This window comes from Spermophilus citellus (assembly GCF_964194105.1).
Source record: "Spermophilus citellus genome assembly, chromosome: 1".
Taxonomy (NCBI): domain Eukaryota; kingdom Metazoa; phylum Chordata; class Mammalia; order Rodentia; family Sciuridae; genus Spermophilus; species Spermophilus citellus.
The window spans coordinates 279,273,685-279,288,166 of NC_138182.1; the positions used below are offsets into that span (position 1 = coordinate 279,273,685).

A 14,482-nucleotide genomic window follows, 5' to 3' on the forward strand; every position below is an offset into this window, starting at 1 on the left:
AAGCCAAGATGGGAATGGGTGAACCTTTCCAGTGTCTGAGTTATTTTGTTTTCTCTTAACTAGATGAGTTTCAATTCACACTAATATAAATTCACAAAGTAATTTCATAATATCTTCATATAAACACAGCTTCTACCTATACTTCAAATTAGTGCATGGATAAGTGTGATACCTTAATGAGGGCTCTGAGGAGCTGTTCCTATTAACAATTGGGGCCTTCTGTCTCCTCATTGCAAAGGGCTGTAACCAGGATCAGGCAGCATTCCTGCCTTCACCCACTGGATTCCAGTAGCATCTCCCAACCCACCCACCCCAGTACTAACAAACCAACGGGTCCCCGCACGTGGCCATGCCTTCTATGCAGAGCCAAATCCACCCTGGTTGCAAACCCCTATCTGATCCCATGGTCCCCAACCCCGACTCTTCATCAGAGTTGCCTTTGGGGCACTAATGAATATGTCTCCCAGACCCCATTGTTGTTCCTAACCTGACTGCCTAGCTCTGGTTGCAAGTGCTGATACCTTTAAAAATGAATCTGATGTGCATCTTGGATGAAGGGCCTGCCTTAGTAGGTGGAGCTTTGAATGGGACAGTTGCAGTCTGCTTTGATAATATAATTGTAAAATCAAACAAAAAATAAATAGGAGTGATTCTATTCCCTTAGGAGTGACTTTATTCCCTTAGTTGTTAATCAGCTTTGAGAGTAAGTTCACATGAAACTTCTCAGCCTTGGCCACTCGTTACAAAAACCAAGAAGTTTAGAGAATTACCAGTGGCTCAGCCTTGCTCCTCGAAGATTGGGGCCCTGGGTGTCTCCTGGGACTCCAGCTCTTTGAGCCACAAGTGCTGCTTGTCATCTCATCCTTGCCACCCCCAGGCCTGCATCCACTCATTGGCCATGAGCTGTTAATTTCTAAGACAGAACATAATGTAACAGTGTTCCTCTTTTGTAAACACTCTTAATGGCCATTTTAGACCTTTTAGCATCATTGACAGGAAAATCAAATCCCTGGAAAAGTGACCAGTTGAGATGCCCTGAGAATTTACAGAGGCCTGTTAGCATAATAGACTCCTGATTTTTAAAAGAGCTACTGAAAGTGATTTCCTGAAGCAGCGATGCTAAGCATCTTGATGTTTGCCATTGTGAAAGACTGAGGTGAGGGGAGACGAAGCCTCTCACCATGATGCATACGAAGGACTTAAATGACGTCTGGACTGCAGGTGAAGCTAAAGTGAAAGTCAGTGGCCTTGTGCCTCAGCCACGTTCCCCTGCACCATTTCTGAGCTCAGGCAGTCTCAGCAGTGTGGCTTGAGAGCCAGTGTGCTCCAAGGCACAACTATCTCTCATCTGATGCCTCAGACTTCAAACTTCTAATATTCCTGAGACCTTGGAGGTCATTTATTGGATATCCACATTTCCCCCAAAAGGAAAGTTGAAATAATCTGGAGTCTTCAAGTCTGGAGTCAGAAGAGCCTGAAATCCCTGATGTGTAGGAAGAGCACTGAGGGCCATCCAGGCGGCGCCAGTGGACAGTACCATCTCCAGCTCCAGCCAGCTGGAGGACCATGCCCAAGTGACCTCAGCTTTGTGACAGGGAGGATAATCATAGCTGCATGCCAAGGCTGTTGCAAATGTGATAAATCACTCAGCGGTGCTTTGCAGGCTGCATGCTAAGATGGAGTTTTAACATGTTATTATTGCACCACAATTTTCCACTCAGTGCTCTGCTTGGCCACTCTGAGCTTTCACAATGACAAGTTCAAGGGGGTAAAAATGAGCACACGTTCCCTTTAAGGCCAGAGAAGTTAATGAATACAGAGCCTGGATTCTGTGCAAGCTCTCAGCTCTGTTGTTATAATGGGGACAGTTTGTGGAATGGGTAGCATATGGTAGAGCACTCTTCAGACGACTTCCATATTAGCCCTTTCTAATAGAAAATAAGGAGTCAAGATGACCCTGGTGGCCAAAAGAAACTGCCGAAAGTGCTGTAGACAGCAATGCATGTCACAAGCAAAGCCACCAGCTGCCACAATCCTTCTGGTGGCAGTCGGGTCTTTTTTCTTTTCTTCCTCCACCCCCTCCCCCATCTTTTCAGAGAAAAGCTCTTGAATTGGTAACCTACCTAAACCACACCAGACTGCCTCACTCCGGGGATCTTAATGAGAGCCATGAGTTCAATTCCTGGCCCCTCTCGCCTCCCACCCCCACCTCTTTCCCTCTGTCCCTCCAACTTCTTCCTGAATCATCTCCCCACAGCAGGTAGAATATAAAACACTTCTCAAGACAGAGATTTAGTCCCCAGTAGTCTTCTGTTAAACAGAGGAATGGCGCAGCCCCTGGGGAAGATGAACAGCAGGAGGAGAGAGAAGTTTATTCTCCCAAGTCTTTGATGTAAGAAAAATCAGTTTGAGCTGATTTGAAAATCGTTCTGACTTATGCCATAACATTTTCCTTTCAATGAGAGACTTTTCTGTCTTTCATGCATCGTCCTGTGCTTACCTGCTTTCATGCCGGGTTCCTTTTTTGATGCTGAGAGGAGGTTTGAAATAGAAAATCAAGTTGACTCAAAGCCTGTGGGATTAGCTGCCGTGAAACCTTGAAAATTCGACAAGAAAGGTCTAGAATGGCAAAGGCCCCAGATATGTGTCCTGACAGCTGGTTTTCCTGGTTGACTTTCACATGCCCATGATCCAGCAAAGGGCACGGATGCATCTCACCAGATTCCAGCCTATAGAGGAAATCAGGAAGGACTGGGATCCTAGGTCCAGCCCTGAGCCTGGACTGCAGATCAGAGGCAGCAACTGCCCTGGTCACCCACAGCCTGGCTTGTGCTTTCCAGCCTCCATAGAACGGAATCATGGTACCTATGTCCAGTGGTGACAGACACATAATAGATGTCTGGGAAATGGAAGCCAAGGTGTTGTGATTTTTTCAAGCAAAACTTAGCTCAGATTAATTGCCTCCTGATGTTATGACCTTTTAAAAATTGGAGTATTTTTTTTTCTCTCTCCTCTGGTTCCTCAAGTCCAGGACAAAAGTCAAAATGGTCGGCTCTGTCTCAACCAGAAAACTTTCTGCAAAGAGTTAGAGCATAAACGTGTTTGGTTCTGTGAGCCCCCTGGTCTCTGTCCCAGATGTTCAGTTCTGCCATTGGAACATGACAACACCATATGTCATAAAAAACCAGGGCATATTGAATTCCCCTGATAGGTTACGTACAAGCTCCGTTGGCTTGGCCTGCAAGCTCTGGTTTAGCAGCCAACCCCTCCTATCAACGATTGGAGGTTATTAGAACTATATTTCTTGAATCCCACATTTTGCCTCTGATGATAACAGTGAATGCATCATCATCAGTCACTCTTCTGAGACCTGTGTCTGTGACCTCATTCAACCCTTACCTTTATCCCTGTGATGCAAAGAGTTTAAGCACCTTGCCTAAGGTCACAGAGCTCATTAAATGGCAGAGCCCACACTAAAACCCAAGCCCTGCTGACTCCCTCTGGGTCCCATGCCTCAGGCTTTTGAAGCCAGGCCTTCTCCCAGCATCACTAGAATGATTCCCGGTGCCCCCTGCATTCTTGGTGCTTCCCCGCTGCATCAATTTCCTATTGTTCTGTTCTGTAACAAATGGCCACAAACGTGGTGGCTGGGAAAAACCCCACATATTTATTATCTTCCAGTTCTAGAGTATAGGAGTCCAGAATGGGTCTCACTGGGCTAAACAGAAAGTGCCCTGGGGGCTGGCTTCTCCTGGGGTCTCCAAGGGAGAATCTGCTTCCTTCCACATGCCAGCTCAGAAGCTGCCCACATCCCTTGGCTTGTGGCCCCTTCCTCCATACTCAAAGCCACTGATGGCCTTTCCTATCCTCCCAGCATCACAACCCTCTTGCCCTGACTCTTCTGCCTCCTTCTTACAGGACTTCGTGATAAATGGGTCACCTGGAAAATCCAGATAAACTGCCCATCTGTCAGCCAAACAGCAACCTTAATTCCACCTGAGCCTGAATCACCCTCCATAGAACCTAACACATTCACAGGTCCAGCAGTTAGGATGTGGACACTTGGGGGCATGATTCTGACCATTGCACACACATGCATTCGCTCCCCTGACCCACACAACAATCTACTTATGAGGTCCTATTGTGGTCATTGTACAGAGGGGGACAATGAGTCCAGAATACCATGATTATATCACCCAAAGTCAAACAGCTAATAGTGGAGATCCAGAGCTCTACAGGTGTCCAGCTCCACATGTGCCCTTAACTGCTGTTGAACCCCTTTGCTAGGAAATAGGAATGTTGGTCCTCTTGAAAGAATCAGTTGAATGAGAACAGATATGCCTCCCAGTGGCCACAGCCCCTGATGAGCATGGGACAGCCCTGGTTTGTGTCTGTTGCTCCTCTTACACCCAGAAGTGTAGATGTGCAGGTTAGGGTCACCCACCAGGGCTGACCACAGTCCAGGGTCTATGCTCTTCATGACTGGAATTCTGAGTCCCAGGCAGGACTAGTCTGGAAGTAGAGGCACTGGGGACAGCTCTTGGTTATAAATTCCTCCTCTGTCTCCAGTGAACTGTCAATCAACAGTAACAGGTTCTTAGAAGCGACTGTTGTCGATACATAGCTTCTGTGTGGTGAGAGAAGCCTTTCCAGGCTTCTCTGAATTCTTTCCATGGGGTCAGGGGAGCCCTGGGAGCAGGAGAGAAGTGTGTGCCTGGGACTCGTTGCCTGTCTAGGGTGGAGGGCAGAGTGCTGGTTAGTTCTTGTTCATTCCTCTTCTGTTTTCCCTTCTCTCTTTCTTTCTTCTCTGTTTTCCCAGACCGTTGAAAACTGTGTGTGCATCTTAAGGAACCTCTCGTACAGGCTGGCAGCAGAAACGTCTCAGGGACAGCACATGGGCACGGATGAGCTGGACGGGCTGCTCTGCGGCGAGGCCAACGGCAAGGACGCGGAGAGCTCTGGGTGCTGGGGCAAGAAAAAGAAGAAAAAGAAATCCCAGGACCAGGTGATGCTGGACACCCACAGCTGCATGCACTCATTCCCTCCCTCCTTGCAACGTGAATTCCTTTTCTGTATGTCCAGATACCAGTTTGCATTTCCACTGTGTGGTAAAATCACTGAAGCGCCCGCACAGCTTTCCTGTGGGAATTTCACAGCTGAGACGGTGAAAGTTAAATAACTCCCCTCCGTGTCTTGCAGCTGAGCCAAGATGGGAAATTTCAAAATAAGAAAAAAAGCCAGCAAGGTGTGACAGCTCCTAGAGTGGAGGTGGACCCTGGGGCTGAGCCTTCTGTGTATTGATTCCCACATGCACTGAGGTCCTTGTGGGGCCAGGCTGGCTGCCATCTGGGTGGCAGAGATGCCTGGAATAGACGTGCTGTGTGAAGGGAAGCACAACATCCAATGAGTGCTTTATTGCACGTTTGGAGAAGTTTGGTTTTGCAGTCTTGAATTTGCTAGTGTGAGTCAGAATTCAGAGCCCATCCAACAGAATGGCATCAGAAGTTTGGCTGTGGGGGACTATTCAAAGCCCTTTGCAGCTGGAGAGGGAGACCTCTTCAGATAGAATGCTTTTCACCTTGTGCAACTGTAAGTGGGTCCCCTGCAGTCAAGTCCAGTAGGCAGCTACCCCTCCTCATTCCAGGGCATCGGAACAGCCTCCACCACATCCCCAGGGCCCCTGGGAGGTGAAGCCCTTACCCCCAGCCGCCCTCACCCCAGGAAAGGGAGTAGTGGGAAGGAGCTGTTCATTCTGCTGCTGGCCAAAACCTTGCCACTGAGGATTTCCCTATTTCTCCCCACACTGGGGTCTCACATCCATGTCCTTCCCTGGATGCTGAGGTCACAAGTCCAGATTGCCCTGGACACTGTGGTCATATATCCAGCTTCTGAGGGTTATACTAATCGGAACCTGACTGGCCTGGGAAATAGGTTGGAATTCACAACGCCCTCCATTGACAGTCTTTGAATTCGAGATAAATATGCAAAGGCATTTGTCGAGATCACAGTGCAGAATTTCTAAAGTACTTGAGAAATAATTTTGCCTCCAGTAAAGGTAAGGCTAAAGAAGATATTTTGAGTAAGAATCGATGAGAATGCATTCTTAAGTCTAATTCCTGAATTCTCCTTGAATGCATCAGGGTTAGCATTTGTTTTAGGTTCCAGTTCTCTAGTGGTTTTCAGCTCTGGGTACTTCGGACCACTCCTGGATTTATGCATTCATCTTACACATGCCTGTACTTTGGGAGATCCATGCTCACCCTCTCTTTGACAGCACTGGTTCATTAGCCCTCTGAGAACTAAGCCCAGGCCCACTTTTTCCCCTGTCCTGAGTCAAGCTGTATCTCTCATCCTCTCCCTGAAAGGAAGGAATCTGTGGGTAAGGATTGAGCCGTGATTCTTAACCTCTTCTCCCTCCGGGGGTGCAGGGGCCCCTGGCAAGTGTTCACCAAGCCCTCCCAATGAGAGCACCTTGCTAGGTGCTGCTTTGCCCCTGGGTTTTGCTCCTATATAGACAGAAGCCAGACCATTGCAGTCCTGAACACTCCCTTCCCGTCAACTCTAATGTGAGCTAGCAATGGTGGATTAGGTTCCCTTCACCATTGCCTTATGTGGTGGTTTCCTTGGGATTTGGTCCCCTCACCCCTACTTTCTCCTGGAAGTGTGAGCCACCTAGTAAACTTCACTGGAGGAAAGCAGCTCAGCAGGAACGTGGAACTTCCTGACTTAGAAGTGAGAACAAGCTCCAGTTTCACCCCAGATGGAAGGATCCATCTTGAAAGGTCCCCAGGAAGGCAAATTTGAGAGATTGCATTAGGTTCCAGTTCTCTAGTGGTTTGCAGTTCAGCTGAAAGTTTGAAAGTTGGCCAGTGGCCTTGGCCAAAGAAACTTTCAGCTGATACTGAATTTACTGCCATTCAGGATTTTGTCTGTGACATTTGAACTGTGGGTGGCAGCCCTGTCATGCCCCTGTGACTGACACCAGGGTCTCATTTAAGAAGATTCTTATCCTAACACCCACCTTCTCCCAAGTCTGCCAACATGTTTTCCATGGATTTAAATCTTCCAAGTGTTGGAGGGGGTTAGGAGTTGGTTGGGCCCCAAGAAATGAGTAGTCACTGGGGAAGAACATTGGTGGCCTCACCCCCTAACGAGCCCCTCCTTCCCAGGTCTTGGCCCCACCATGAAACCTTGAGGTGAACAATTTTCCAGGCTTTAGAATGACGTACTGGGAAGAATTTCTTATGATACTGATGTGTTCTTCTCCACATTGATATGATGAAGTAATTAATAGAATTTGATTTTTGCCAAAAAAACTTAAATGAAATTTTACAAGGTTCATTTGTCCCATTTTTTCTTACAACATTCTTTAAAGAAAAAATACTTCTTGTAAACAGTTTTGTTGAAACTGCCATAAGCTAAAATGAAGTGGAACACTGTTGTTTACGAAGAACATTGGAGTTATGATTTCAACCAAATATAGGGTTTTTTTTAAAGGCTTTTTTTTCATGTGCTATAAATTAATACAAAACTATTTTGAAGTGCTATAAAATTCAATATCAAGCTTAATGAGGATGTAAACATAAAACAATTATGCCTGTTTGAATAAACATTTAGTGTGTTTTGTCAAGTTCAATACATTTTAAAACAGTCCAAACTAAAAACTGACTTGTATTTAAAGACTTATAGAAAGGAGGCAAAGCCAAAATCATGGAGATGAGGAGGGGAGTGAAGAACAAGAGAGTACCAACAAATCTAGCAGACCACTGACAAGTGGCCAGGGCCTCTGGACTGGACTGGATGCCCAGTCCAATATATGGAGATATGGATAATATAGCTATAGATAAAATCTAGCCAAGTTTGTAAATATGTCATGTGCAAATATAAATGTATGCATGTATAAAATATGTTTCTAGAAAAAGAACAATAATATCAAAGAGAGGATAAGAGATTCTTAGTGTATTTATTTAGTTACAGATTTCCTATGTTGTACATTATATTATAATCTTTTCAAATAGCCATTTAAAATTAACACTCAAAAGGCAGTAGGTAACTAAGTCAATATGCTCATAAAAATGTTGTATTGTATTTTCCTTTTAAATTTAAGATACCTCAAATAAAGGCAGAAGAGACTATGTATCCATGACACAGACCTCCCGGCATAGAGTAGTCAAATATTGTAATAGAAATCAAAGTTATGAAATCAAAATTGGTTTAATTCTGACCCTGGAGCTTGTTCGGTTCCAGACATTTGTGATGATTCTCACACTTGGCATTTGGTATTCTGAACTGTAGAAAAATAGTATACCATTCTGCAGGTCAGATTTAGTTATAAGAAAAATCTCAGAGATATTTTGTTTTAAATCCTTGGTAATTATAATGCAAGAAAACAGATGGTACAGGTGTTTTGCTTTTGTGTCCGAATTAGAAGAAATGGTTGCTATGGAAATATTCTAGACCCAAACAGACACCTGTGTGCATCACATTCTGGTATAAAAGACTTTCAAACACATTTACATCTGACTCTGTTGCTGAATTTTAGGAAGTTTCTAGTTTCTCTAGCCTTTTTAAAGCAAAACCTCCCCCAGAGCATGTTGCATGTCTTAGCCAAAGAGGCCACCTCATGTGGCAGGACCCTCCCTTCCCTACAGAATGGCTTTGTGTAGGCAGTCTCTCCCCACCCCATTACTACTACTACTACTACTCCTCTTCCTCATCTTCCTCCTCCTCCTCTCCCCATTCCCCCTCCTCCTCTTCCTCTTCTTCTTCTCCTTCTTCCTCCTCTTTTCTTCCTCCTCTTCTTCTTTTTCTGTCTGCTTCATCTTCTCCCCCTTCTCCTTCTTCTCCCCCTTCTCCTTCTTCTTCTTCTCCATCTCCTCTTCTTCTTTCTCCTCCTCTTCATTCTCTCCTCCTCCTTCTTCTTCCTCCTCTTCCTCCTCCTCTTCTTTTTCTTCTCCTTCATCTTCTCTCCCCTTTTTCTTCTTCTTCCTCTTTCCCTCTCCCTCCCTCCCTCCCTCCCCCTCCTCCCATCTCCTTCTCCCTCTCTCTCTCTCTCTTCCCCCTCTCTCTTTCTTTCCCCTCCAATCTAGGATATGGTTAAGGATGTTGTGATGGTGTCTGGGGTACTATTCCAGCAGGGCTGAAAGGTAACCGGACACTGTCCTGCTGCTGCTGCCCAGAGCAGACCTGGGTCTTCAAGATTCACTCAGTATAATGCTGACTCTGACCAGAGAAACCTGCTGAGAAAGAACAAGCAAAACAAGCAGATCTCCTCAACCTCAAAACCGCTGTGTTCTCTTTATCACTGAAAAATTTTAAATTCAAGTGAGTTAAAAAAATATCTATTCTCAGGGGTGAGGACATAAATTATCAGAATCCAAACATGATTCTGATCCAGTATTTTTATATGATAGATCTTCTCTCATGATAGTCTTTGCTTCACAGTACATTCTAGTCAAGAGAGAATATTTTGCTCTTTTTAAAAACTCTTTCTTAAATTATGGATGCCAAGTGCATAGGTTATGGAAGGTTTCACTTAGGATACTTAGCATGATGGTTTATAAACAGAAGCAACAGGAATGGGTTTCTGTGTAAAACGGTTAGTGTCCTCTTCATTTCCCTATGAGGGAAGACATACTGATAGACCCTCCAAGGCCCTCCCATAACACTTTCGTATCCCTTCTGAGGCCCAAGCTCTCACTCCTACTGTTCCTCTGCCCGCCATTCCTCGCCCTTCTTCCACCACATGGAGAATGATTCTTCATGACCGAACATCACCTTCCCCTTTCAAGACTGATCCAAAGAGAAAACTCCGCCCCTCCCTAATCTACCTCTACACCGTTCTGTGAAACTCCTCTCCTAGTCCATGTCATGCTGAGGTGGGTAGAGCAGGTGGCCCCCACAGAGAGGGAATGTCAGAGGGGAAGGATTGTGTGGGGTCTTATTTCTGACTGTGACATCTAGCCACCCAGCACCTGGCACCACATGTGTGGAATGGTGCTCAGACCATGGTCCCTGTGCCCTGTGACTCTTGCTATGAGTTTATTTCAGAACTCTTCTGTTTTGTCTCTGGGGAGACTTTGCTCCAAGCAGGCAGGGTCTCAAGGCACAAATGCAAAGTCTGTTACTAATTCAAATACCCACACTGGAGATATGAACTTTCAGTGATGGTTTCTCCTTATTTCAAACAAAACAGATGTTAATTATAAGTGTGAATACAGTTGGCCCTCCATAGCCATTTTTTGCATATACTAATAATAATAACAAGCCAAGGATCTGCATCCATAGATTCAACCAAATGCAGAGAGAAAGTATTTGGAAAAAGAATTGCATCTATATTGAACAAGTACATATTTTTCTTGTCATTATTACCTAATCAATATGGTACAATTATTTACATATCACATACATTGTATTAGATATCATAAGTAACCTAGAGTTGAGCATAATAATAATAATAAAAGGAGTTATGCATAGCTTATATGCAAATATTATGCCATTTTTAATAATAGACTTGAACATATGTGAATTTTGGTATCTTCTGAGGGTCCTGGAACCAATCCCCTGCAGATATCAAGGATTGACTATATATATATACATATAACATGTAAATAATATGTAAGTAAAACAGTATTAAGCACAAGAATAAAATACTGTACATATTTCCATTATCCTCCTTGTATAGAAACTCACAATTATAGTTTGTACCTAGTCATATACATTTTTAAATCTTTTTCAACCACATTTATTCAGAACTTTGTTTAGCCCTTCAAAATATAACTTTACTCCATTGGCTGGAGGCAAATACACAATAGATAGGTGTATTTCCCACCAGTGCAGAACTCTGATCTACAGCCATCAGAGGCAGGGGCCCTATAGCTTATGGTGTTCCTGTCTTTAGGATGCTGCTTTCCACTCTGACCCAAGGTGGCTCTTGATAGCTACAGTCCAGGGATAGATGTGGGAAAGACAGGAGAGCCCTGCCCTACCCCAGCATTGCACAGATCACTGTTACTGGTACCCAGGTGCCCTGCAAGATTTACAGTAATACCCGAGCTGCCAGGGAGGCAGGAATTCAGTCACCAGGACCCTTTGTGCGTGATCCTTGGGCATTTTGTTAATACAGAAAAATGAGGTGTGGCGACATGATTAAGGGAGTTTAGTAGGAGCTCCCTGTTCCTATGAGAGAAGTGTCTTATCACTGAACTCATTCCATATTTTTGCATTTACTACTAATAATAACAATAATAACTTTTATGTATTTTACTGTTTGCATATTCTCTGGAAACTGCATAGCCCCTTCTCACCTGTACCCAGGGGGTTTCTCTCCTGCCCCCTTGACAGCTCTGCAGGGGAGAGCAGGTTGGGAGTAGTAGGCTGTGCTGTGGCAGTTTGTCACTGGACAGCATGACCTTTCCCTCTGCCAGCAAGTTTCTCCTTATGCTGCAATGCTGAAGAGCTAGAGAGAATTCCACTGCCGGGCATACCATGATGTGGTGAGCCAGTCCCTCTTTTTAGAAAATGAAGTTGCTTCTGATTTTTCACTAGTGTAAACTGTAATAAACACCCATGTAGTTAAACCTCACCTACCTCCTTAATTGTGTCTTAAAGATACATCTTCAAAATGAAATATCTAGACCAAATGAATGTTTAAAGTCTTTTGATACATGAACAAAAATTTATCTATCACGTTGCCAGTGACTATTTAGGTATGTGGAGTTGATTTCCTTATTATCACTTCATGGATCTGCCTGTCATGACACTGTTGAAACTCTCAGCTTTTCATTTCCTGGCATCACAAGTTGTTTTTCTTCTCTCCAGCGGTTTTCCTTTTCTTATTAGTAACCATGATTTTTCTTTTGTGTTCAATAGCATTTCCTCTCCAGCCATCTGCTTCTTTCAGCTGCCACGCACTCCTCTTGGCTGCTTCCAGTCTAGTCTTGCTCTGTGAAAACCCCACCATATGCCAGGAGATTGTTGATTCAAGACATGGAATATCATGTCTTAGAAGCAGTGAACCACTTGCTCCTGCAAAGATCAGCTGCACGTTTTGATGCAGAAACTCTCCTGTATCTATGAATGAGATTTTTCTTCTGCCTTTTCCTCACCTCCAAAAGCATCTGAAAGTGCTGCTTATTTATTGTCTGTGAATTTCCTGACTTAAAGCTCTGTTTCAGCTGTCTCATCAAGTTGTCTTAATTACATTTTGCCACTCAGTACTCCATGCCACCAATACTCTGTCTTGGACCACTGCACCAGAGTTCCTCAGCTTTGCTGCTAGAGACATTTGCAGCTGAGTGATTCTGTGCTGCGCATTGTGGGGTGTTTATCAGTATCCCTGGGTCCTACCAGATGGCATTAGCACCACCAACCCCCACCCTGCCCCTGTTATGATAACCAGATATCTCTGCAGAGATTACCAGCTGCCTTTTGAGAGGGAACATTGCCTTGGTTGTTAAGTCCAGGGTACTAGACTGGTGTGTGTGTGTGTGTGTGTGTGTGTGTGTGTGTGTGTGTGTGTGTTAGAGATTAAATCTAGAACCTCATGCATGCTAGGCAAGTGCTCTACCACTAAGCCACATGCCCAGTCCTAACTCTCTTTTGAGGGATAAATCACCAAACAACCAAGATTCCATGGTGATCTTGAGGGATGTTGACATGTAGGTCACAAAGCCCCTTTAGCAAGCAGATCACAGGGAGCATGGCATCTCAGGTTCCCTGGATTGGGAGGGGAACTTGGGAGCAGAGAGAATGGCAGGGGAGCGTCCTTCTGTTCTGGGTAGTTCCAGCAGTGACTTGGAGAAGGGTCAGGTGAGTCCCATGATGCTGAGCAGCCATGGTAGCAGGCCTCTCAGGGCACACACATTAGTCAGCCTCATTCTCCCAACCTCCCTCCCTCTTCCCAAAGGATGTGTGCCCACCCCCGGCCCCATGCACATGCAGGGAGGTGAATCGGCAGGTAGCCTGGAAGGTCTCTTGTCCTGAGCCTTTGTTCAGAAAGCATCCTACCCTGCCTCTTCTTGACAGAGGTTTCTAATTTCTCAAGTTCCAGAGCCCTCCTGTCTCGTACAGGGGAAAGCCTGACATTGCAGTGCCACACAGACACAGCTAACTGGCCACCAGTTCTGCTTCCCCTCTGCAAAGCCTCAGCCTCAGCCTCAGCCTCCAGGCAGCAATGGAACTCCCCTGGCCTTTGAAACTCCAGGAGTCAACACAAAGAATCATGTGTCTTATGGCTTTTTACAGATTTATTGGTGCCACCAATCCTCACCTGTCCTTTCTATTCTCACCTCCAAAAGGCTGTAGTGGTCATAAAATACCGTGAAAGCAAATCAGCTAGTATCTCTGCTGTTCAGACGAGCCAAGCAACAGTAGCAGACAATGGGTGGATGTGGGATTTGGTCCTAAGTATTTTCTAAAGTGCTGAGTGCTGACTGCAGCCTGATTAAACCGAATCCTGCTTGAGAGAACATCCCCAGACAGTTTACCTACACAGAGCCATCTTCTCCTCCTGAATTTCACTGTGCTTTGGTTTCCTTCCCCTGGGAAGGAAGAATGGGATCTTAAAACCAGAGTGTTCCTCTGTTGATGCAGACTCTTTCCCTTAGTCCTGCAGCATCTTTGGTCTGTTTGTTTCACTGAAATCCCATTTTGAAAAGCTATGCTGCATATATGCAAGAGCTTTGATGTTCCCTGGCTGGTAGAGAAATCTAGGTAATAGAGATGGGCTCTGCTGGTGATGCCAGCCTTTGCTGTTTACGTCCCAAGATACAGCTCAGCAGGAAAGCCTCTTTGGGGAAGGCAAACTTGATAAAACAAGGCACACTGGGAAGATGTGGACTTCTCCTTGAAATCCCCCTCCCCGTTTAGCGAATGCTTCCTGTTTGTATCTCCTCAGTACCCAGCACAGGGTGCAGGGGACCAAAGACTGGGGCCCTTGTAAACTAGTTCAAAGGGAAGAGAAGCTGTCTTTTAATTCTCCTTATTCAATAGGGGCTTTTATGAATGTGATAATAATGATAGTTGTCCTGTGAGTCTCTGTGCCTTAAAGAACCCTTCCTGTTGTAGAGTCTCTGTAAAGTGTATTGACATCTTGACCTTTTTGTTTATTCATTCGGTGATTGGTTTGCGAATTTTATTTTATTTCATGATTTTTTTTTAACTTTCAAATTTTCTTCCCTAAGTTTTATTATTCTCTTCACATAAAGAGCAAATGGTTTCTACTAGTCCATCCTCAAACCAACTAAGATAGAAATTATTCAAATAGAACTTAGGCTCTACAAGGAAACCAAAAGTATTTTTAAATGTTTTTGAATTTTAATTGGCACATAAAAATTGAATGTATTTATGAGTTATGGTATAATATTCCAATGCATGTATTCAACACATAATGATCAGATCAGCAGAATTGGTACATCCATCACCTTAAACAGAACATTCCAAATCCTCTCTGCTGGCTGTGTTGAAATGTATGTACCCTTAA

The 14,482-nt window shown here is 44.6% G+C and overlaps 1 protein-coding gene across 2 annotated transcripts in view; it reads left to right on the forward strand.

Annotated features, from left to right (window-relative positions):
* The window catches only part of CTNND2 (catenin delta 2), a gene marked incomplete at its 5' end in the record, with an annotated part of 876,397 nt that overhangs the window by 741,242 nt on the left and 120,673 nt on the right, over nt 1-14,482 (forward strand). For both annotated transcript variants that reach the window (XM_081303245.1, XM_081303246.1), the window contains one exon: nt 4,820-5,005. In XM_081303245.1, the coding sequence (XP_081159371.1) occupies nt 4,820-5,005 (186 nt within the window). The remainder of the gene's footprint in view (nt 1-4,819; nt 5,006-14,482) is intronic.